This window comes from Abrus precatorius, unplaced genomic scaffold (assembly GCF_003935025.1).
Source record: "Abrus precatorius isolate BTA unplaced genomic scaffold, Abrus_2018 Scaffold4, whole genome shotgun sequence".
In the NCBI taxonomy this organism is placed as follows: Eukaryota; Viridiplantae; Streptophyta; class Magnoliopsida; order Fabales; family Fabaceae; genus Abrus; species Abrus precatorius.
In genome coordinates, this window is record NW_020874384.1 from 1089434 (window position 1) to 1114431 (window position 24998).

General features: G+C 33.3%; 1 protein-coding gene across 2 annotated transcripts; it reads right to left on the reverse strand.

The window, feature by feature from the left end:
* Positions 1-296: 296 nt before the first annotated feature.
* On the reverse strand, positions 297-21689 carry LOC113864963 (nuclear pore complex protein NUP214). 2 transcript variants are annotated; one of them, XM_027499235.1, is made up of 19 exons: positions 21580-21689; positions 21301-21491; positions 21021-21229; positions 19521-19689; positions 17680-17826; positions 14281-14405; positions 13412-13524; positions 12362-12501; positions 9227-9392; positions 8933-9059; positions 8814-8822; positions 8037-8708; positions 7592-7744; positions 7297-7354; positions 6035-6168; positions 5836-5960; positions 4345-4687; positions 2599-2770; positions 297-2512 (listed from the first exon to the last, which is right to left on the reverse strand). In XM_027499235.1, exons 2-19 carry the CDS (start codon positions 21485-21487, stop codon positions 564-566), a joined length of 4998 nt encoding a protein of 1665 aa, XP_027355036.1. In that variant the 5' UTR covers positions 21488-21491; positions 21580-21689; the 3' UTR covers positions 297-563. The 2 variants fall into 2 exon arrangements, with proteins under 2 accessions (XP_027355036.1, XP_027355035.1); XM_027499234.1 differs by having other exon boundaries at positions 8037-8822.
* Positions 21690-24998: the final 3309 nt, after the last annotated feature.

The window sequence follows — 24998 nt, forward strand, 5'->3', positions numbered from 1 at the left end:
AATTAAGAAACCTTTTCCCCTACTATGTTTTCCACATCTTTTATATTAGCACGTATAATGCTGCTAATAAAATTTAAGCATAATAATAACTTTCTGGAAGACGATTCTTCATTGTAGTTACACGGATATATTACAGTACAAAAATAAAAATATTAGAAAAAAATTAAATTTGTGTTCTGGGATAAGTTTTGCATAAAGCTTAAATATTTTCTTTTATAATAAAAGGTTTCTTTAGGTTTAAATTTTGCTCCTTAAATAAATTTTCTGTTTTTCATTTTCTAACTACATTATCTATCAATCACAAATTTAGTATGCATTAACCACTTAAATAGTGGTGGTAACAATTTATCGTTCCTAAAGTTTTTTAAAACCAGCTTTTTTAGCGGTCATTTCAAAATAGAACACATCCATAACCATGACTACGAATTTCATGCCTCTCTCAGGAAAAGTTGGAACACGGAATTGTTCAGGATAAAATAAAATTCTACATTATAAAATTATCCCGTTTCTTTTCCACAAGTACAGGCGTAATTTCTTTATGGAGCATCACAATATAAACGCAACTACTTTCTCATCTGTGTGAACAGCTCAGGTGGTTTACTGCTTCCAACTGCACTAAAAGCACCAAAACCACCACTACCTTGGCTACTAAATGCTCCAAACCCACCACCCGAACCAGCTCCAGCAAATCCACCAGTAGAAGAAACAGCAGCAAAACCGACACCAGTGCCAGTGCCAGCGCCAGCGCCAGCAAACCCACCAACAGAACCAATTCCAGAAAATCCACTACCAGTGGACGAAACACCAGCAAAGCCTCCACCTGTTGAAGCTATGCCAGCAAATCCTCCACCAATAGCAGCATTTGAAAAGCCACTAGTAGAACTACTGCTAGCAAATCCACCACCAAAACCACCAGTAGCAGCAAAACCACTCCCAGGTAGACCACTACCAAGCTGTCTTGATTGTCCAAAACCACCGAGAACAGATCCAAGAACCTGTTGCCCTGATCCAATTTGTGCTGGCTGCCCAAATCCACTAGGAGCTTGTGTGGGGACAGCTGCCACAGCATTAAAGCCACCAGAGAATGCACCTGAATTTGTTGAGTGGATTGGGGATGATGGCTGGGGGCTTGGGAAGGTAAAAGATGCTGGTCGAAACAACTCTCCACTAGGAACAGAGAATGTAACTGCTGAATTTGATAAACTTGTAGCTACATTATTAGGTGAAACCCCAAATGGATTTGGTTTAGGCATTGATGGGTTAGGGCTTGAGCCAATCCCAAACCCACCAAGGCTTCCCAAACTAAGTTCAGTGGTGTTACTTGTCTCGGGAGCTTCTTCCTCCATCTCATCCTCATAGGAGATTCCAACATCCAAACTCTCATTTTTCCCACTTGATACACTAGCAGAAGGAAGGAAAGAAGTTGAAAGCTGCAGAGGTGCATCACAAGGCTGTTCTGATTGAGAAACTGAGACATTGAGATCAGAACTTGTTATATTGTTGGAAGATTGTTCGTTAGTAGGACCAAATTTTCTAGAAGGTCCAAGCTTCAGTTCAGATGCACCATTTAGAGATTCATTTAGCTGAGTGACTGCTTCTGCAGCAGCATCTGAATCAGTCTTTGAATTAGACACAGCAGCTGGTTGAATCTCTGATTTAAGTGACTCTAAGGTTGACTTCAAGGCAAGTGGGTTACGTAACGAGGACACTGTGTCTTTAGGTGCCTGATTGGATATGTGAAGAGAAGCTGACGATAAAGATGATGACATGACGTGATTAGAATCTGTACTGGTGTTTGAAGTAGTCAAATAACTGCTTGATGTCACTGACACTGCTACTGGAGGCACTGCTGCAAATGAGACAGCCGATGACAATGGAGAAGATGATGATTTAATAGCTGGAGATGACAGAGATTTAAATGAACCACCAAATGCAGGCACTGCTGGAATATTTACATCAGCCCAGCTTTTCTCAACATGGAACTCATTATTAACTTTTCCAAACAATGTTGAAGGTGCAGAAATAGTGGATGAGTGTGACTCAGAGGATGGGAAGTCTTTTCTCCAAGACTGGGGAGTAAATGCACTTGAAAGTTTGTCTCTCGTCGTGGAACTTGTTGCCATAGTCATTTTACTATTTGTAATGGGCATTTCACTAGATTTAATCAGCATTGAAGGTGTTTCTGTGGTTGAATAGGTAGAGATTGAGGAATTTTGAGGCATTTTCGCATGCAGAATAGACTTATTTTCACTATTTGAGATTAAATCAAACTTTTGAACAGGACTCGATTTTTCAGCAGCTAAATCTTTAGTTTCTGTGGAATGACCATGCACCATTGTAGGTGACAACTGGAATCCAGGCTGTGAAGGAATAGATAAAACATTGCTGTTTTGCAAAACACTAGACTTAGACACTGAAACTTGAGTGGGTACTTGGAGGTTGTCAGCTGGTATATATGCCTTTGAGTGTTCTGACACCTTTTCAAGTTGAATATGAGAATCCAGAATGCTTGCTACAAGTATATTCATAAATAAACATGAGTGTTGGACATTATAAACCATGAGTTATGAACAAGGTCAACAATTAATTGCAGCTCACCTTTCGTTTTAGAAGCAGGGAAGACAATTTGATGAGGAGCAGATTCCTCCAACATGGAAAGTTTCTTTCCTTTATTTATCGAAAAGGATGATTCATTCCAATTTGGTTTCTGGCGTTCTTGCAGCAGCATCCTTTTAACGATGGTCTTGGGAGGTTCAAAACAGGTCAAACTCTGCATCAAAATTGGTAAAACTCACGAGTTATAACCATTAGTCAAAGCAATATATTATAACGATAACATAAGTGGGGATAAAGTCCCTCTCACAAAGCATACTTAGATAAATCTTTCACATCACAGGGTTTCAGGGTTGGGTCAATTACCAAGGCAATCCCCAGCCTAATATAAGCCACTCTATAACTGCCTAAACCCCTACCACATCAGAATGATATCAAGCAACAGGCATGCATCCAGTAACGTAGAATGAAATCCTTCATTTTTTTTTTTTGTATGTTGTTAATACGAATGAGATACATGCTTCAAACCAATGCAGTTAGGAATCTGAGTTTCATAAGCATGCTATGTTTGAAATATTTTAGAGGGGGAAATAGAAAAACATGAAAAAAAGAACACTACTAGAGATGCCCTTGACATCTGGTTATCAATCAGAAGCCTTTGCAAGATATTGGCTCCTTGACCATTGCTCCACTAAATCCCAACGTTTAATCCTCCAAAGCAATGAGGTAAGGAAGTGTTGGATATGCCATTAATCTAGTTTAGTTTAGTGTCCAATTATACTGTACTTATTTGTTAGGTTTAGGTTCACCGTCTGTAGATTAATATAGGAAATTAGGACTTCTGCATTCATTTTTATTTTTCAAAACAAAGAATTCATCAAGAAAGAAAGAGGAGATACAAAAGCAAGAGGGTAAGAAATCCTCAAAAATAAACAAAGAATGAAAGGTAAAAAAAAAAAAACTAAGAACATATGTAAATGGCACACACACACAGAGAAGGACTGTTAGCAGAACACCACAGAAGCAACATGGACTATTTGATCCCAAATGAACTCCAGAGAAACTTCTGACATTACTTTCCAACCAAATACACCAAACAACTGAAAATTGATAATGCCAAAGCCTTTTTCCAAGGATAACTCCTTAACAAGGAAAAAATATTGCTTAACAACCCAAAACCTAGTTACAAGAACAATAGAATGCAGAAAATAATTCTAATTACTAACGACACAAATCATGAGATATATGGAAAATAAGTAAAGAAAATAGTTCTAAGAACCCTAAAATATTCTAGGATACAATCTAGACATTATTGGATAATTTAGATAATTCTGATAAGATATAATATTGATATTATGAGATATCCCAACATTCATGTTTACATTCTGATACACTCCAATATTTCCTCCTTACTCCTAAGCAGCATTCCTATTTCTCCTCCCAAAAACATTCTCCAGTCCACTCCCCTTCATTTTACTTCAACAATTATGTCAGTCAAACACTCACCCTTGAATCAGTAGATAGATGGACTATTTTGTTTAAAAATGTATGCACAGAAAATCATGTGTGCTAGCTGAAATCTCAAAAAATGATAGATGGACTATTTTGATTAAAAATGATAATAATCAAACTACAGGCTCTAGAGATTTATGATGTTCAACAACAGTTGATAAAAATAAAAATATATGAACATTATCTTTATTCAAGCAACCAACCGAACAGTACAAATCATTCTGTTGGCTCTCTGGCTTATTTTATGATGACCAAAACTCAATTAACCTGTAAGCATACCTGGTCAAGTGAGTCTCTCCTCCTCCTGGCCATTTCTGGTTCACAACTCTTCATTGCACTGGCTTGAATTCTCCTAGGTTGATTTTTATTGGTAGTCAAATCAGAAAACAAGGTCTTCTTACTGGGAGGAGTCTTCATAAAACCTTTCATGTCTGGAGAACCGAAAGAAGCATCATATGGAATTCCAATTGTTTCAAATAGCTCCCTCACATTCTTCCGTTCCTCAGTTTGAGACCTCAAACTTAATGCTGCCATTTGTTTTGAAAGGCACTCAGAGAGATTTTCTGCAGCTACAAGTTGTGAGCTGATCGAATTATATAAGCTATGCAACGACTGGATGTATCTGCATAGGGTTAAAAACTACAGCTCAGTTAAACAGAAGCAAGTTTTATAAAAGGAAGAAGTTAAAGCCTACATAGGCAAGACACTCTACCAACAAAAGAAAAGCAACAAGAAAAGAACATCTACTAATAATGGAATACAACACCTCTTCAATCACTCTAAATCCACAAGAGTAACACTGCTAGACAGGCCATATGCACAGATTCACAAAGAAGCAAAGGGGCTATTTGGTTTAAAAAAATGTTTTCAGTTTTCTATTTTAGCTTTTAGTTACAAAAGTATCAATCCATTTTCCTTTTGTTTCATGTTTTCAAAAATTTATATAGGAAATAGTGAAAACAACTTTTTTATTATTGTTATCCTATACAATTTTTTTATAATAAAAAACAAACCAAAAACATTTTTTCAAACCAAACGGCTCCTAAATGCAAGGAGCTAAGGAATAGTTTTTCACATTGGACTATGATTTATGGTGTGAGTCTATAGTTTGTGGTGGATTTGGTGCTTCTTGGTGAAGACTGAAGAGAACAAATAAGGAGACGTGAAGTTACTCTAGTGTACTGGACAAAGCAAATACATAAAGTGAGTTAGGTAGATTTGAAGTGCAGGTATTTCAGATTCAAAGAGGTACAAACTATGCTTTACTTTTTTCAAAACTTTTACACAATCTACAAAATACCCTTAGAAAAGTAGTTCACATTTGAAGCATGGCCCAGCAAAAGAGGCAAAGAGTGTTGGCCATGGCAGCAACCATTGACAAGCCACAACGTCATGGATATCTAATGGCATTTTTGGCAATTTCCACCAAGCCATTTCATCATGGTGATAAGAACCTTGAAAATTACACAACAAAAGCTAGCCATTGTAGTTAGAGACTTAGAGGGCCCAATGGTTTATAAACCCACACTAGAATCTCATACGTCTGATGTGAGGCTTTCCAACAAAAACTAAATCATCTTAAAAAAATACGCATCGAAGCACCAGCTACTAGATATGTAGAGTAAGAATGTCCAAATCAAGGCAAAAGGATAAAGACTCAAAATTGACCTCAGCTCTAAATCTATATTTAAAGAGAAGTTCTTTGTGGCTTCATTGCATGAACATGTTAATTGTATAGTACAGTAAAAAATTTGCTACAAGTTACAATACCTTGAAGGTCCAAATCTATTTTGGACAGGTACATGACCAATGCATCGGCCACCATATTGACTGAATTTATTCAGTTCAAGGGCGTTGAAATGCCTCTCCAATTCAATCAACTGATAGGTTAAATCCTGGAATAAGGATTGAGAAAACTTGTTAAACTCAAGGCCAGAAATCTTTTGTTGGCAAACTATAACCCATATACCTGATTCAGGCTCAATATATGATGTCGCTTTAGCTCAAGTTCTGAATTCAACTTTTGCCTGTTCCATAGGTCCCAATATCGGCTATCAGAAGCTTGTTTGTATATGCCTTCCATGTATATTTTTCTTGCCATAACTGTTATCCAGATTCCAGACAGATAATATTCAGGTCAAACAGAGAAAAGCTGATCCTTCATTTTGACCCATGACAGAATGTAATTTTTCTAACAGAAAATGATTGTTTTGTGCAAAAGACAAACTAAGGTTAAACTACAGTTTGAGCCCCTCTGAAATGTGTTTTTGAACATGTCATTGAAACTTAATTGTACAATTTTACAATTACACATTTCATTGAAACTTAATTGTATTATTTTAAAATTGCATGCAGATCAGACAGAAACCAGTCCATGATTGAAAATGTGGATGTGGTAGCCACCAGCCACTCTTGACAATGAACGAAGCTTTGATAATGTGGCCGTCAACTCCCTTCAATAACTATGGATGGGAACTCTTAAGGACACAACTGAAAGTAATGATTTAAAGGAACCTGTTGATAACTAACGTATTTTTCAGACCAAAAGTATAATTTAGCAAAGAAATGTTATTAGAAAGAAGATTATATTTGATATTTTACCAGCTATGCCAGTAAAATATGCTTACCAAACAAAACATTCAAGAGAATTCATTCACCATTTACTTTTCAAATATTTTCATTTTTATCAAAAAGTTAGGCTCCATTTGTAAGGTACGTAATAGGAAACTGGATCAGAATATGAATGAAAGAGTGTACCAATGCGGTGCCACACCAAGAATAGGAAGAATATACTAAAATAAAATCAATTCCACGGATATTCGAGAGATCCAAATTTCTCACTGGTCCCTATTACAGTTCTAAATTCTTTCCCCTTTTCCCTCTGGTTTCCATCCCTATTTATGAGCAGTTAATAATAGATTGATTATATTACTATGTTACTTGTTTTCCTCCCCATATTCATATCTACTATAAAACAGATTCTGCTATTCTGTTACTGCATACTAAGGCCTCTGTTATTGGAGGATTTCTATCAGTGTGAGACTTGAGTCCCACATTGGAGTTATAGAATTCTAATGAAAGGTCTATAACAACAGTAGTTCTTTTCAGTGGTTCTTTTGTGATATGATTCTTTTCAACTATAAGGATTCTTTTGTGATATGGTTCTCCCAAGGTTCTTTCCAATGGATAGATAGATAAATAACACAAAATTTATCGATAAACAAATATTACCTCGTATTGTCTGATTAAGAAGATAACGAACTTCCTCTTGATGTTCATCCACTCGGCACTGAAAAGTTAACGGGTCATATTGGAATATTAGTAAGAAACCAACTAAATTTTGAATAAAAATTAAACTTGACTAATATATTATTATAATCTCAACAACTACTAGAACAAATGATCCAAGTTAAGTGAAAGATATAATACAAGGATATAACAAGGAATAGATTGAGATAAATTCCAATGTTTTAACTAGTTAAAGAAATGAAAGGGTCAAAACACAATACAAATAAAGAAACATCACCGTCAATATTTTGGTTTTTTTAGACAGTGTGTCCATGCGTTGCTCCACAGCTTCGATTGAACTTCGTAGTGACCTTGTACAAGCATCTCTAAAGCCACCAGCCTCTTCTATTGATGTCAAAAGTAGGTCCAATTCTTTAGTCATCTCGTTAATCTAGTGGAGGACAGCAAAAAAGAGACCACCATAAGAAATGGAAAAGGGCCTAGGAGGAGTCCTTGTTCTCTTCTGTTGCTGTCTTTTATTTCACCTAATATATAATATTTTTAATAATAACAGAATTTAATAACACAGAAGAGAAATACAGAACAGGACTCCTCCTTACAGCAAAAACTACAAACAACTAGATAAAACAAGAAATTAATTAATCCTCATCAGTAATGCCCTCTCCCAACATAAGATCTATCATTTATATGTTGAAACTAATTAAGATTTCCAGAAATAATACATTGCCAAATTGCTTTGATAAATCAGAACTTGCTATCCCAAGCTTGGCTGAAGTTCCATGTGGCTCATTCAAAGAATGAAACTTCAGAAAAAATGACTTTCCAGCTTTAGTATTTCCACTAGATGACGAATGTGAACTGCTATCCATGACTGGTTGAATATTTCCAGCTACTATGGAAGTTAGTTGTCCCTCACTCTGAACAGGCCTACTAGCAGAATTCATGGCAGGAGATGCACCATTCACATCCTGTACAAGAAAGGATTTTCCACCCATGCTCCCGGGAATATTTTTAGCACTGATAGAGTAATTTTGACTTTGATAACCAACACCATCAGTGTAACTTGAAGCTGAAAATGAAGAAACATCAGACTTTTTCGGGAATGAAAATGTTTCACCAAGCAATAAATTAGAAGCTCTCTGTGAGTCCCTTGAACTATTTGCAGTCCACAGCTCCCTAGTCTTCTCAGTAGTTGCTTGTAAATTGTTATAACTTGACAAACCAGGAGCAGAAGAATGACTGTTTACTGTTAAGGAACCAATAGCAGTTCCAAGTGCTGCAGTCTTTTGACCTATGTTTTTATGCTGTTCACCTGGACGACGTTGAATTTGATTATCAGTATTTTGGTTTGCATCTACATCAGGAACAATTTGCTGTACACTTGACTTCAGACTCTGTGAATTTTCCATTAATGCCACTTCTGGGCACTTAGTAACATCGTCAGTATTTGTTATTTGAACAGGATTGCCAACAGGCATGACCAACAGATTCCCACTAACCTCAAAAGCCTGCACATAATTTTTATTTTTGGAAATGTCATTAATTAAAGACACTAACAATCAGTGGTCAAAATAATAACATTTCCCTTCATATCCTAAAATTAAAGACCAAAAAATACCTTATCTGTTTCCTCATTCTGCAATCCCAGAGAAAAAGTGGAACCTTCCTCTTCAGGAAGCTTTGCAGAAGTATCTTCATTGTGCAGAGCAGAATCAATTTCAGGGGAAGCTTTACTTCCTGCAAGACTAAAGATAAAACCCTATTCAACCTTTGAAATTTAAAAATTTTGAAGCACATGTAGAAAATTAATCTCAGACCACTCTATTGCCGAAACACAACTGATATTCTTATCTGAAGCAATCAATCAAATGATGCTTGAGAATGGAAATAAAAGGAATTCCAAAAAGTTTACCTGGCAATATGGAACATGATAAGTTTTCCTTCTAATGTAAGGCATATAAGAACACAATATGGTGAGAGCTCAGTCCTCTCCTCCACACCAAGTTGAACTCCAACTTTTTGATAAATTGAAACATTATCAATGCACAGCCCCAAGAGCAAATTATCATCGCCATTTTCTGGAAAAAGTGCATGGACAAACTTACATAAGTATATATCAAACTTAATACAAGAGAAAGATCAATGAGAGTCAATAAGTATTAGGATGGTGCTATATAAGCAATGTTATCAATGGCAGATGGCGGGTCATGGCGGAAAACAAAAAAACTGCCATAAAATTATGGCGGATGCCATGGCGGGTTATGGCGGAATAATGGCGGTCATATATATTGCAAAATGTGATATAAAATTAGAAAACTAACTACATATAAAAAGAAGGTTTTGAGAAAAAAAGAATAAATGGTTGTACAATAGTGAAAAAAAAACTGAAGTTATAAAAGGAAAGTAGAGAATTAAAATAAATATGGAGAAGGAAACTTGGAAGTGAAAACAGAAAAATAGAATCAAGAAAACAAAATAATAAGGAAAAACGAAAAAAATGGGAGAGTAAAACAGAATGGGAGAAGGAAAAACAGAACTGAAAAAAAAAAAAAATAGGAGAGGGAAAAACTAAGAAAGAGGGAATAATAAGCTGAAGTTATAACAGAAAAGTAGAGAATTAAAATAAATATGGAGAAGGAAACTTGGAAGTGAAAACAGAAAAATAGAATCAAGAAAACAAAATAATAAGGAAAAACAAAAAAAATGGGAGAGTAAAACAGAGTGGGAGAGGGAAAAACAGAACTGAAAAAAAAAACAGGAGAGGAAAAAACTAAGAAAGAGGGGCAGAGTCCAGAGACACAAAATAGAAAATGGACTTCGGAAAATAGGGCCTTCCATTCACAGTTGCCGGAAAACAGCCGGAAAGGATGTCTTCTCCGGCGAAAATGGTGAAGGAGAAAATGGCTTTAGAGAAGAAGGAAGAAAAACAGTGTAGAGAACCCTAAATATTTTACCCTTCAGAAAATTGACCGCTTGAGAAGAGAAGGTAAACCCTAAAAATTTTAAGTGAAAAGAGTCTATTTTGCCCTTAAAAAACCCTAAAATACATAAAACAAGGGCAAGATTGGAATTTCGCTCTCTTTCTCTATTACACTTCAACACGCACACGAAGACACTACAACTAGGGCTTAACCCCTGCGAAGAAATACTTCACAGCAGCAGCAGGTGGCGGACCGCCACTCCACAGCAGCACAACAGCCAACCGACGCTCCATTGCGGCACAACAGCAATGAAGAAAGGAAGAAAATATGTGATTTAGGGTTTGGGCTCACGGATTATCTTTTCGGAGCAGGTCCAATCAATGGCCCAACTCAATTTTTCCCACAAAAACGCCATTTTTTTACATTTTCCGCCATGGCTGCCGTTACCGCCATGCGCGTAACGGCCGCCATGGCGCCGCCATTGAAAAAGGCCAGAAAACGGTAACGCTGTAACGGCGGGGTCAAAAACCGCCACCGAATTCCGCCATGGCGCCGCCATTTAACAACACTGTATATAAGCATGCATTAATTTATGATATTGATGCTTTAGGATGCACACACAAGTCACACATCCAAGAGAAGTAGGGAGTGAAAATGTTAACTGAATCACAAATGAATGATCAGAATTAATAGAAGATTTAAAAGAGTCATTACTCTTGTTCAAATTCCACATCATTATATTGGGTAATTGCTAATTGGTGAAACAATATAGAGGAAGGAAATTTTTTTTTTCAAACTACTATTGGAACCATAAACTAGCTTAAGGTTGGGCCACCAGCATAACCTGGGCTCTAAAATAATAATTGTAAGCTCAAATGTAATCCTGACCCAATCACTTTTAGTAGTAGTATACAACAAACACAAAAATGGTTTATAACTATTCTTAGATTTCACCTTGAACCTAACTTATAAAATAGCAATTATTTTAGCCATTATAAACTCTTCTTTGACCATATCTGTAGTCGATATTAGACTAACACATCTCTTCACACACAACATTTGACATCTAGAATGGAAAATTGTACAACTATTTTTTATTATTATTAGAATATTACACCGGGAAGGTCATGGAGCCAGGTAAGTTGCACTAGAAATGAGGTTGGTTTTTTTCTTTTTTTAAGCTAAAGAGTAACCCAATATCAGATCTATTGTAAGTTTTAATACCATTACCATCTTAAATTTGGACTTGGGCCTAAGTCAACCCTAAAATTTAACTTGTAAGGTGATGATTACTTTAGCCATTAGAAGTTCTTATTTGACCATTCCCATAGTTGATGTGTGACTTCAAAAACTATAATCACCAACCCTTATTTTTATTTTCCTTTATTTTTCCATCTTAGTTTATAGGAAGAGCATGAGAAACAGAAATTACAACTGAAGCTCCAAGTAAGCATTTAAAGAGTCCAAAGCCAATACCTAATGACAAACACTCATTGGTCAGAGGACTGGTCAGTGCAACTTTTGTTTTTGTAAGTGCAAACATCTGCACACCTTTCCTATACCAGCGGCAAGAGAACTCAACTAAATTCAAAGGAGGTCTATTCGGCCAGGCACCTGATTTGGGTAGGACAAGATGGCACAAAGCAAATGATCTTTTAAAGTGAATTTCCCCAACAGAAATGCAGAGGGATTTAGAAATTAGCTTTGTGCCATGATGTTTGCACCTTTCCTTTCTTGTCTTATTTTTGTTCAGGTACTGCCAACAAGCACCCTGAGGATACTGATTAAGGAATCAATTTGAAGGCCTCAATTGGAGGTTACTAGGGCATGCATCGGCAACATTAAATGTTACACTTTCCCACTTCTCCTTTTTGTTTAGGTTTTTAAAAAAAACAATTTATTCTTTTCAGCTCAATGAGTTTTTCATTTTATTCAAAAAAATGGAAAATTGATTTCAAATATGTAATTGGGGCTTTTGCTAAAGGTTTCTTTGCAAACATGCTACATGTACAAAAACAAGTTAGCCTTTTCTCACTGAGTTAGGTTAGCTACATGGAACAATCAAATGACATCACAATGTTTTATTGATAATCATGCTACAAGTGTTGTTAACAATCTTGAAGTACCTTGGAGTTCAATTCTTGGAACCCAATTATCTCGCTCAATATCAATAACTGCAGCTTCACCCTTATCATCATCTGCTGACCAACCAAGCAGCATTATATGCTGATCTGTATTCTTCGTGTTGGCATTGATTACAAGCTGGCTGTAGTTATTAAGAAAATAAATAAATAGAGTAAAACTATCCATAAATTTGCATTCCATGTTTTGCTCAGGGAAGATATTTAAAAAAATTCATCAAAGATAAACTATGATGTTGATGAGTTTTAAAAAATTTAACAATGACCATCCAAGTTGTAAACATGCAGAGGCAGAAAAAGTCTAAATCAATGTCTTTTAACCATGAGCATGCTCACAGTCGTAAAGTATAATCAACTTCCAATCTAACAAGACCCAGAATTTTAAGGCGCACAGTGAAATATGAAGAAAGGAAATGTTATTGAACTTTTATACAACTAGCTATTCTACATGGTAGTGAATGCTATGTTTTAAAAGAACAACGCAAAATAAAAAAAGTGAAAGTGACAAAAATGAGAATGTTAAGATAGATGAATGCTCACACGAGAAATGATAATCGAATATAGTTTATTAATTTTCAATACCTTAATTGTTTAAATACATTTCTATAGGTTATATAAATTTATAACCATATTGTTTGTATATTGTAAATATTATAGTCATAAATGGCTAAGTGAATACACTAATAGAGTTCCGCTATCAAAACATGAAACTTAATCATAGAAGGATGAAATGCTTCAAAATATACTTTATTCATGTAGATATAAGGAGGCAACTGAATGAGGGGTTTGCAAACTTCTTTGATGGTAGACAAGGCTTTGTTGATATTGAATCTTTAATTGATAAAGGCAAAACGAATGATTCCCATTCACTCGACTGTTGCTCCTTAAATTGACATTATTTACTATCACAAACTTTACATAAACATAACCTTGAAACTAAGATGTAAGAACATGTAAAGACAAAAACCAGTCAAAGAATTGTATTAAGGAGGAGATGGGAAAACAACATAAGGACAAGAAATGCAAAACATTTACCATTGTTTTAGGTACGTCAATAAAAGGTACGGTCCACTACCAAAGGGTACAATATCATCAATTAGTCCTTGATAAATATCATTGAAGGACTGCACAACGAATTCAGAACAACCCTGCAAAAGAAAATAAAAATTGAGTTTAATGCTACATGAAAGCAAACAGTGATTTTCTTAGGCTAGCCCAGCATCCTCACTCTTGCGTTCAATAAACATGACTATTTACAAGAGGCAGCAGAATGCATATAACTGAACAATGCGCAGCAAGAATACAACGTAAAAGAAGAAATTATTATTAATATAAGAAAAGGAATAGTACAATTAAGGAAAATAAGACAGCCATCTCCAGAAGCCACAAAAGAAAAGAATATACAAGCATCTTTTCAAAGAAAAGTCTTGAAAACATCCATGAGATTAATGCCAAAGTGAATCCAAAACAACACCCTATCTTGAAAACATCCAAGAGCCTTGAAACATCAATGTGCAAGTATCAGATACATTTAAAAGTGGTCAAGGACCTATTAAAAGTGATTTATAAGGGACCTAATCCAAAAGCTTCAGAAGTACAAGGACCTATTTAATAAAAACATCTCCAATAATTCAAGGATTATGATTTAATTTAACCTAAATATTTTACCAAAAAGCAAGCAAGATGACAAGTACATATTCAACTTCAAGATGAGAACATCCAGCAATTACCTAGGCCTTCTAAAGTCTCATATCAATGATGAAGTTTATTCATGCATTGGCAACTCATGATCAATCAAAGGTACAACAACAATAAAAGGTAAGGATGGCTACACGAATCACGTCATTGGACTCGGTCAAAAACCAAATCAAAAGAAAAACAGACTTTAAGGATTTTGCACTTACGTCATTAAATTCACCAAGCCGGCATCGAATAACTTGAATAAGATAATTTTCCTCCTTGCCATCTTCATTAAGTTGAATGCATCCAATTACAATGGAATCAGGTCGAACGCACTTGACAGAATCCACTGGAATATTTGTTCAAGAAAGACTACATTATATGCAATGCATAACATTAAAACACCATGTATTGACTCTAAAACATCGCAGGGGGGTACAATTCAAGCAACAAGAAAATGGGTGGGACTATTAACACTCCCAATTTTCTACTCACTCCCCACCACCTACTTCTAATTACATTTTCCTAAAATGTGCTTAATTTGTCTGGTTCAAGTCAAACCTTAATTAATTACATCCCATTAGTCTATTAACATTTAATAAGTAATTAATGTAAAAAATTACAATTAAAATAGAAAGAAATGAAAACAATCAACTGTGAGTGCCAATAGCCCAACCAAAGATAATTACTAAAAAGTTCAAGCATGCAATTAAAAAAGCTTCAAATGAGTATGATTTTTTAATCTTTTCCATGTTAGTAAAAGAAATTCCTCTAAAGCAGTCATGTTGTTTGATAGTTGTTAGTTGTCAATATTTGTCAGTGTTTAAAAGCCAGAGGTTTAAAAAAATTTTACTCAATACCCCTCCTTTTTTAACCTTACACAAACCTCCCTTAATTTATATAACAATAATAAAACATAACACTACATATCCCTCTCGATTACATAAACCACCCCTGATTTGCTATGCAACTATATGATTTAAGGGAGGTCAAAGTAAAATTTAAGAAAAAAAGGAGGGGTATCAAATGAAATTTTGTTAAACCTAAACAGCGTGAATGTAATTTGTCCTAAATTCAAAGCATACCTATAAGTAAAACATGTAATTTATTTATTTTAGGATATAGGAAGGAATTCATAAAAACTAAGAGGAAAAATTACAAAGAGAAGGAAGCATAAGGAACCCTCCTAAACTAACGAACATAACAGAAAACAACCAAGAAAACAAGAAAAAATTAATCAAAGCTTCCCAATCTCCACATATCTTTTAGTGATACCCCATTTTAAAAGGCCACATGCTTTACCCCCAATAAATGCCAAACATATAATCTTATCTTGAATCAAGTGTTGAGCCAAGTGAACCTCCATAAAAATACATCAGGCTCTACTTCAAACATATGCACCAAAGTGCAGCATAGATTGCACATTAACAGAAAACCTTAACTTCTACCAAATTCATGAAAGCATATCATGAAGAATGGGACCAGGGAGGTACAACACACCCAACATTCACTGAAAATAGCAAATAAGGAGTTCCATAGAAAGAACTGCAGCATAACATTGAAGGAATAGGGAACGAACTGATTCTAAGCAATCACCACAAATTACACACATATCAGAAGAAAGAGCCTGACGTGGCCTATGGATTGCCATGTGATAACAACAACAACCAAGCTTTATCCCACTAGGTGAAATCAACTACATAGATCACAAAATGCCATTGAGCTCAATCAAAAACCAATATTCTGAAATTTTGTTTACTTTAAGTATTATTTGCAATGTGTCATTAGTATTAATTCTGTTAAGTACCAAAGTCTAAATAAAATATCTGACCTAGGAGGGAACTTTGAAATTTTAAAAAACATGAAGTATCCATATTCAAAGAATGAACAAGGAACTGGGGCAAAATTGCACAAGAACTACCTAGAAGGATGAAGGGACCAAAACCTTTAATCAAAGGGATCACAAAAAATGAATAGACTCGAGGAGCCCCAAGACAGACTCCAATTTAAAGGACTCCTGATCATTTAAATTACAAGAAAAGCAGACATTTCAAGGGGTAAAAAGAAATAAACAGAATACTGGAGCCATATAAATTGCATATGGGAAAATTATGCAAAGAAAGACAATAAAGGCAGGTGCAAGTGCAAAAATTTGAAAGAGGAGCTGAAAGACTTGAGTTAAAACTTCCACAAAGTTGGAATGACCCTACAAGAATTGAAACGCAAAGAGTCATAAATCATTCAAATTTTTTGTTCTACAATTTATTTTGTTAGGGTATACGAGGACAAGTGGACTGATATATAATGCCATGAGAAAACATAAAGGGTAAAAAAGTAGTAGAAATTTTTCTTTTGCATTATCACTCCAAAGTATTTAATTATCTTAAAGAAGTAAAGATGGAAAACAACTCAAGTGTTCTTTCAATAAAAATATCCAAGTGCAAAATTATAACCCAAAGAAGCAGTGACACAACTTGAACCCTGTATATCATAATGGATAATAGTTAAGGAAACTCAGTTCGATTTTTCACCTTACTTGGAACAGGATGCTCGAACTTGCTGCCCATATTGACATGACACAGAATCCAAGGTCTTTAACTTCACATGACTTGAAAGTTGAAACCATTTGCAGAAGTTTTGAAAAACTTGGGTCATCTAAACTTTCATGAAGAGTGTTGGGAGATTCAAAGGAAACACAAATCACTGAACTGGTTGGTTGGAGATGGCAGTTTGCATTATTCATGTCCTACACCAATCATTCAAACCATACAATCCAATATAACAAAAGAATTGGCAATGAAGGTTACAGAATGATTGAGAGTGCCAATAAGCTTTTTTATATAAAGAATAATTAAGAGAGAGATACAAAAGTAGAGGATAACAAATTCTTGAGGGAAAAAGACCTCAAAATAAAGACTAAAGGGAAACCATCAAGTGGAGTCTAGGGAGAGTAAATCATAGATGTATGCCGCTTTGCCCCCACAAGTGGCGAGAGTGTTTCCAGGATTTGAACTCGTGATGCTTCAGGTCACAAAGCAACAACCTTACAGTTGTGCCTAGCCATACCCTCACATCAAATCAATAAAAATTAATAGGAAAAAATCAAAAAACAAAGATCAGGAATCATGCAACATAGTGTCAATCTCTTTGAAGATCTATCAAAGAGACTCCCCTAAGAAGACCAGTAGCAGAACAAAACAAAGAAGCTAGAAAAGTTAGATATTTCTTTTTAGCTTAAATGTGTTTTAAGTCACTAAAAGTATCATTTTTAAATTAGTCCTTAAAAATACAAATAAAAATGTGTTTTCAGTGTCCAGTGACAGACTAAAAACGCACTTCTTTGGTTAAATGCAAGGATTATAAGCAAACAAAAAATGAATAGGGACTAAAACCAAAAATAAAAAACAACATATTTTCAGGGAGCTAAAGTATATTTGCCTTTCTTTTATTAACTCCACTTCCATGTTAGATAGCTTTGACAAAACATCCTTTTGATTTAATCATTGAATCAAAAGTGCATTTAAAAAATCTATGCAAAACTTACAGATGGGAGTACAATATAATTTATACATAAGCATAACAAATATATATTAAAATAGAGAAATGAAACAGCTAATGCAAACCTTTTATGCTACAATTTGCAGCAGAGTCACCAATCCATGATCTGAAGGATAGTGAAATTGAAACTCTTTCTTCAAACTCAGCAGATAAAATGCTTAGAACACTCTTACTTGCCACAGCAACAAATGAACCTTTCAAACCCCAATCAACTACACAAAGAATCAAATTACGACAAGTAAATGGGAATACCTAAGAAAGAAAAAAAAGCTGTGAACCAAACATATTGGAATATTACAATGCACACTAAACACCATTTGATAACATTTTTATCAGATAATTTTATCCTAAAACCAACATTTAGATAAAAAGTTTCTATTATATAGATCATGTCTATAAAATTTTAGATCAATTCACAATTATTTGATACTTCATTGATGTCATAATTATCAATCTCAGATAGCAATGCATAGAGGTCAATGCCAAAGATGCTATAGCATGATAAGGCATAGTGCAATGACCACTATTTAGATATTTTATATACTAACTAAATAATTTATACTACATATAAATGCTCAAAAATAAAAAACTCAAAATCGATGACATATTCTTAATTAAAAATTTTTAAGAAAAAAGAGATATAATTAAAACAAAACATACAAGTAAATAACATTAAAAGTAAAAAAGCTCCCCCAAAACAATGCTTTTTTGAGGGCAAACATGAGTTCTTCTGAAAAATTTTGCTACAGGGCCACTAAAGCCACTATTCTAGTTTTGTAACAGCCAATAGCTGCTCCACTATAGCGCCACCATTAATTGTTTTTGATAATTGATTCGTGTGTATCGGAACTAACATAATATATATTTTTGAAATTCTTAAATTTTGTACTTGAACTTAACTCAAATCTAAAAGCCATCTCGTAAAGATAGTTTTAACATTTATAAGCCTATACAAGATTGCACACATTTGAAGTATAAAAATTGTAAGACTGTTTTTCTTTTTTTTTTTTTGCTTAAATATGTGATTGGTCTCCCTAAATATAGCATATTTTGCAATAAGTTCATACAAAATTTTTTACAAAGATTTAGTCCCTAAAATGTTAAGAAAATAGAATTTAGTCTCTGTCATCAACTCTCTACTGTTAAGATGTTAAGAAGATAGTACTTAGCCATCTCAGCACTCAACAAAAGAGAATTAACGACAAAAACTAAATCCTAACAGAAAATTTTATAAGGACTTATCCCAAAATGTGCTATATTTGTAGGGACCAATCACATATTTAAGTTTTTTTTTTTTTCCAATATTGCACTTGAAAAGCTACAAGGTTAGGTAAGTCATGCTAAGAAATCCTACACTGTTTGAGGGCCAAGTGTTTCTCTCAGTCAAGGGTGATCCATTATTAAATCTAAGATAGGATCTCATATCATCTTAAATTTTGGATTTGGCCTAACTCAACCTCAAAAGTCAGCTCATAAGGTGACAACTGTTTTAACATTTATAAACTCTTATTCGATCATATCTATAATTGATGTAGGACATCAACAAAAATAAATGAATATAAAAGAATCCTTTTATTACATTTCTATATTTGTTTAATTTAGACAAAATTTGACTCAAATAATCAAGGTATAATTCAACAATTAATTTGATAAAAATTACATTATATATAAAGTTATTGATCAATATAAGAATTATTGTACTTTACAGTAGTGTAATTTGATCTCTTCCCATATATGAGTGTATGTATAATGCCATAATATAGTGAACTAAAATTCATAACCCAATATCTGCTATCAATTGGTGCACTTGGACTCTTTAAATTAATAAAACATCAAACATACTACACGTGAATAATGGGGTGTAAACATATTCAAGTGGTAAGTGAAATAGAAGAAAGAAGCTTACCTGCATCAACAAGATCCATTACATGTTTAAGGGGAGAACCAACTTCTCCAAAATATAATTTCCCAATACTTGAAAGAACTACATAACAACTTTTTGATGTTGTTATCCATCGCATGTCCTTGACAAATGTTGAGTCATTGATTGAACAAGAAAAGGATTGCTTCACTTCCTAAACAAACAGAGATAATATAAATATTAAAGTTTATACGGTATAAAATATTTCAAGCATAGAAATTGCTTTTTAGACAAAGTCGTCAAGTATTCAAACAACGCCAAAAGTTAATGAGAATGCTACTTCCTCAGTGCAAGATTAATACATCCTATGTACATGAATCTATTATTTCCTAGGAATAGTAAAGATACAAAGAACTAGAAAATAATTACTGATATTTCCAACCAATTCCACCAAACACTGTTGTCCAATTAAAGGATTTACCCTAGAGGGCACTTTGGACTTCCAAATAGATTTATCATGGTGGAATACTGGAATGAAACTCTATTCTCCAGTGAATGGGCATTGATAAAGAATTAAAAGTAAGATTTACAAAATCCACCCCAAAAGGATCAAGAGAGCAAAGCCTTTTATCCAGACTACAGGTAGGAAAAGGATAGAATCAAGGAGACCCAAGATGGTCTCCAATACAAGGACTGGAAAAGTAGAAATAAAAGGTGAAGTCTTTAACAGGTAAGAAGTGTGGATAGAAGAGTAGTGTAATGAAGATAGACAATAAAGTAGTGGGAGGAAAAGCCAAACTAAAAGAGGAATCTTCTACCAATAGTCCTCCCTGAAGTTGAAATGAAAAAATAACAACCTTCAAGAGTAAAGAGAGTTAAATTAAGTACAACCTTGAGAAATAAATTTCAACAAGCTAAAATGAGAAGCTTGGGCTGCAGCATTAGCATCCCACCCATTCTAGTCTAAGGCATACTTACTCCAAATAACTTGCCAGTTGCCATAGGGAATGAAGTTCCAAAGGGAAAGAAAACACCCATTAACCCACTAAAGGAGTCCACAATGATTCTGTGGTAGGTGGAGATGAATCAAATGTAAAGGGGAAAAGACGTGTAGGGATCTCAAACTCATACCGAGAGAGGGACGACCTATCAGCCTAGGGTTTTGGTTTTGGATGTGCATGCTAAGAGCAGGCCAAGGGAAATTCATCGTTCTGTAACTTAAGAAGGGAAAATAATTACAATTTTAAAAGATTAATAGGAGAGATTTGGCAAATAGAAGCGCTGCCAAGTTTTAGAGGTAAACAAAGGTAGCCAAAGTAGAAGCTTAAATAAATAACAAGGTGACCGACCATGCAAAAGCTAAAGCTTCAACAAAGCACTTTTATGGCATTACGTAGTGTCAGATATTGAAAGTGATGAACAGAGACTTCAATTACATCAACATTTAGCACAATGATAACAAACTAAGAAGTCATTGAAGAAAACCTAAACACGAGGATGCCTAGTCCTATGCAATAATCTCTTAGCAAGTTACATTTTACATACCTTACTGAGAAAGTTCTCAACAGAATAAAATCGAATGTCACTGGAGCCCGAAGCCGCGAGCATTGAATTGTCAGTTGAAAGAGCCAAGATGCGAACCATCCCAACAGAAACATCTACAAGACTCAGTTGCTGCACCGGAGAGCCACTTCCCTTGTCCTTAAATTCATTAGCCGAATCAATAAGGTCCTTCGTCTTCGCAACAAAAAAACCTAAAACATAAAAATAAAATAATAATTCAATTCAATAAGAGGCACTTTCAATTGAACATAGTTCAGTTTACCTGAAGAATGAGCTACAAAAGTGAGACGAAAGCGTTCAGAGACTGCGAGAGGCTGCGAAGGAAGCGTTTCAACGTCGAAATTGGTGTCATTGTCCTTCAATGGAACACTCTCTCCTATTTTCACGAAGAAGTAATCGGTGGTCCCAACTTGCTCTCCTTCGACCTCTTCGATCTTGATGGAACCCATGTTTCTGCAAGCAAATAAGTATATCAGTGAGTGTTTATAGTCATATTCATGCATCAAACGACACTGTTTTGTTCAATTCAAAAATCTATTACAGTACACAGAGCAGAGGGCTTCGAAAGCACCAGAACGCGCAGTAAATTGTGGATGATGTGTGAACTGCAAAAGGAATGTGAATTTGAGTGCAACTACAGTTTTGAAGATTGAGAGAGGATACTAATGCTGAGTAGAGACAATGAGGGAAAATAACATAAAGGATTTGAGAACACGAAAAATGTGAATTTTAGGGCTTAGTTTTGAACTTCGATAATTTGAATTGAATTATTTGACCATGCTAAGAACAATTTATTTTTAACTATTTTTAGTTTTTAATTAAAATTTATTAAAAATTATAAAATATTTTGATTTTTGTACATTATTAATATAAAAATTTATTACAAAAATTAACTATTTTTGTTGATAAGATCATTCATAATTAGATGAAAATAAAAATATATATATTTGTTGACATTATAGGTTACCATCCCAAGGTTTAGTTGTTTAGCCCATTTCTCATTTGAACCATTTTCTCTTCACTGTGAATCTCTTGCCTCTTCTCTAACTTTGATAATTGCACCTTTAGAGTATTGAAGAATTATATGTGAAAGCTGAAAAGTTCTTACCCTTATTTAAAATTTTTGTTCTCGATCTAATTACTATTTTTCTTTAATTAAAAGCATTAGACCATATAAGGATGAAATATGATTTTTAAAAGACTTGGTTAGAAAAAAAATAAAAAAACAATAAACCACATTAAAAAGTTATTTTCTAAAACAAATATTTTATTTAAATATATAAAAGCACATGCTTTTAATAAATCACAAATGTTATTTAACTGATAAAAAATTTTATTTTATTGATAATCTATAAATACTTACACAATGTTAATTGAATAGTTTAAGACATTAACTAAATAAATTTATTAAGATGCTTGTTGTTCCTTGTTCCAACTTCTTATCATGATCATCAATACCAAAATAATATTATACTATTTGTAATTGAACATTATTAAAATAATTATGAAAAACTATCATTTATATAAAATACGTTATTACAATGAGTTTATTATTATTCAAATGAAATACTATATCTTATTATTTTATTTTAACTAATCTATCATTATTATTTTTATACATTACCGTAAGTTAACCATATCATTTGATTGCTATTGTTATTTACGTAAATTTAGATCATAAATTCTGAATTATTTTTTTGCGTAATTTTCACTTCACTTTTCAAAGATAATTTTTTGTAAGTTTAAATATATTTTTGGTTATTATATTTGTGAGATTTTGAATTTAGTATCTACTTTTTTTGTTTATTTTAATTCCTTATTTTAAAAAAATATCCATCTCACTTACGGGGCACAACAAAAATATAAATATTAAATATTTATTTTTTAAAAAAAAATTATTTCAAAAGAAAATTAAAGCAAGCTAGACAATCATTAAAATTTATATTTAAATATTATTTTCTATGAATTAAGCTATCTTAATGTAACATTGAAACACAGCTACAAGTGGTATTGACATTCTTCATTAATTTCCCAGAAAAATATCATTATTACCTCAAATTACTTCTTAAGAACAAATTTATGAATTTAAATTTAATATATTATTAGTATAAAATTTTTAGGATTTAGGATTTAAAAATTACAAATTATTTTATGTATAAATTTTAAATAATTACTGTAAAAATTAATAATTTTTAACTAGTTGGCATCATATAATTAGATGACAATATTACAAATTTTAGTATAATTTTTTAACTGTCTATGAATTTTAATTAAACTCATAAATTATTGATAAATTTTTAACATTCATCTAAAATAAGATATACTTTATTAATAATTTATTTTAGTAGTGTTTTATTTAAATTCCAAGTATTTTCTGTAAAATGCAATTCTTTTTTAGTTAAGTAGGATTATTATACATAAAATTCTTCCCGTAGATATTTAATACAGTTATATTTAATAAGACTCAAACTAAAAATAAAAAATTAAGTGAAATTATAATTTTACCCAATTTAATTCAAAATAATAAATTATTTTAGTGAATTATATGAGCTTTATACCATTCAAAATAACCAGTGACCACTATCTTTTTAGCTAACTTTTTTTCTCTCCAAAATTGATTGATTTTCCTTTAACTACAGTCCAATGGTTAGTAATTTTTGTTACATTCATCAAAATATATAATACTGCCAATATTTTATATCTTTGAATTTACCAGCATTTTATTCGTAAATAAAAACGGATCTTTTTATATCAAAATTTAATTTGCAAATAAGTTTTTAAAAAAATAATAAGTCTTTTAGATCCCTGAGTACGTATAATAAATAAATAAAAGAGTGGTTATTAACTTGGCTGCATGCTAGATCAAATGGATCAATTGAATGTTTTATTCTTTAAATGACAATATTTCTTATTAATAAAGATCGTATAAACACCAAAACTTGCATAAAACACAGTCATTACAATTTGTAAGCAACAGTGATATTGATGAGACATTGGCAAATACTTATATCAATTTCATTTTGATTTATCATTTTTACTAAATCAAGCTCACTGGTTCTAGATCTTCTAACTTGAATCCTACTAATTTATTAGTTAAACCGAATAGGACTCACATATTATGAAAACCAACTGGGCACGGGTATATATGATCCTTACAAAACTAAGTCAATTATCATTATTGTAGACTTATGTGTCTGACAATTCAATAGAATCTGATACCTATGTCTATTTCTTACCCATATATCCTCTGATAAAGTAGTAGCAAAAACGACAAGCCATAAATAAGAGAAAAACAGAAGGTAAAAGAGCCAATGGCTAGTTTCTCTGTGTGGGAAGAAGACCCAAAGGCAACTTCAAAATATATACTAAAATTGACTTGCTAACAGCGTTGTTTAGGAAATTAAAATAATTAAGTATTTGATTAAAAATAAAATTGAAAATGTATTGAAAATTATAATGAGAGTATATTTATACTATTTTAATAAAAAAATACTTACTTTTGATTCTTCAATCAATACCCACTAGTTAACATCTGCCTATACTACAAAAGTGTGCCGTGAAAACAAGTCTATGATTTAAGGCTTTATTCATGGGTTGCCAAACCTTGGGGACCAACATCAATTCCCATGCTCTTGAATGATTTGATGATTTATATTCCTCTTATCTTATCAACCATGCAGCTGTCTGCACTATATATCATTCTTTACAAAGACATGCAACAAGAATTCTCTAGCACTACAAAGATTGTCTCTTACTTTTGTCTATTCATGTGGAATTCTTCACAACTGTCCTACACAGTTTTTCAGAAAACACAAAAAAGGTCCTTTTTAAAGGGTATATATCACAAAATATGCACACTTCTATGTTCCATCTTCTGTGTGTGTGTGTGTGTGCTGATGGGCTAGCTAGCTAGCAAGGCTTTATTTTATTGGAATGGTGCATGACCTTTTGCATTGCATA

Bases quoted from the DNA above. Each gene is read 5' to 3' on its own strand.
- LOC113864963 (XM_027499234.1), bottom strand. From the start codon at position 21,487: ATGGGTTCCATCAAGATCGAAGAGGTCGAAGGAGAGCAAGTTGGGACC. The intron at 9,060-9,226 runs GTAAACTTTTTG...TTTTATCTTTAG, and splicing joins ATCATGTTCCATATTGCCAG to TCTTGCAGGAAGTAAAGCTT. The intron at 4,688-5,835 runs GTATTGTAACTT...AACCCTATGCAG, and splicing joins AATAGATTTGGACCTTCAAG to ATACATCCAGTCGTTGCATA.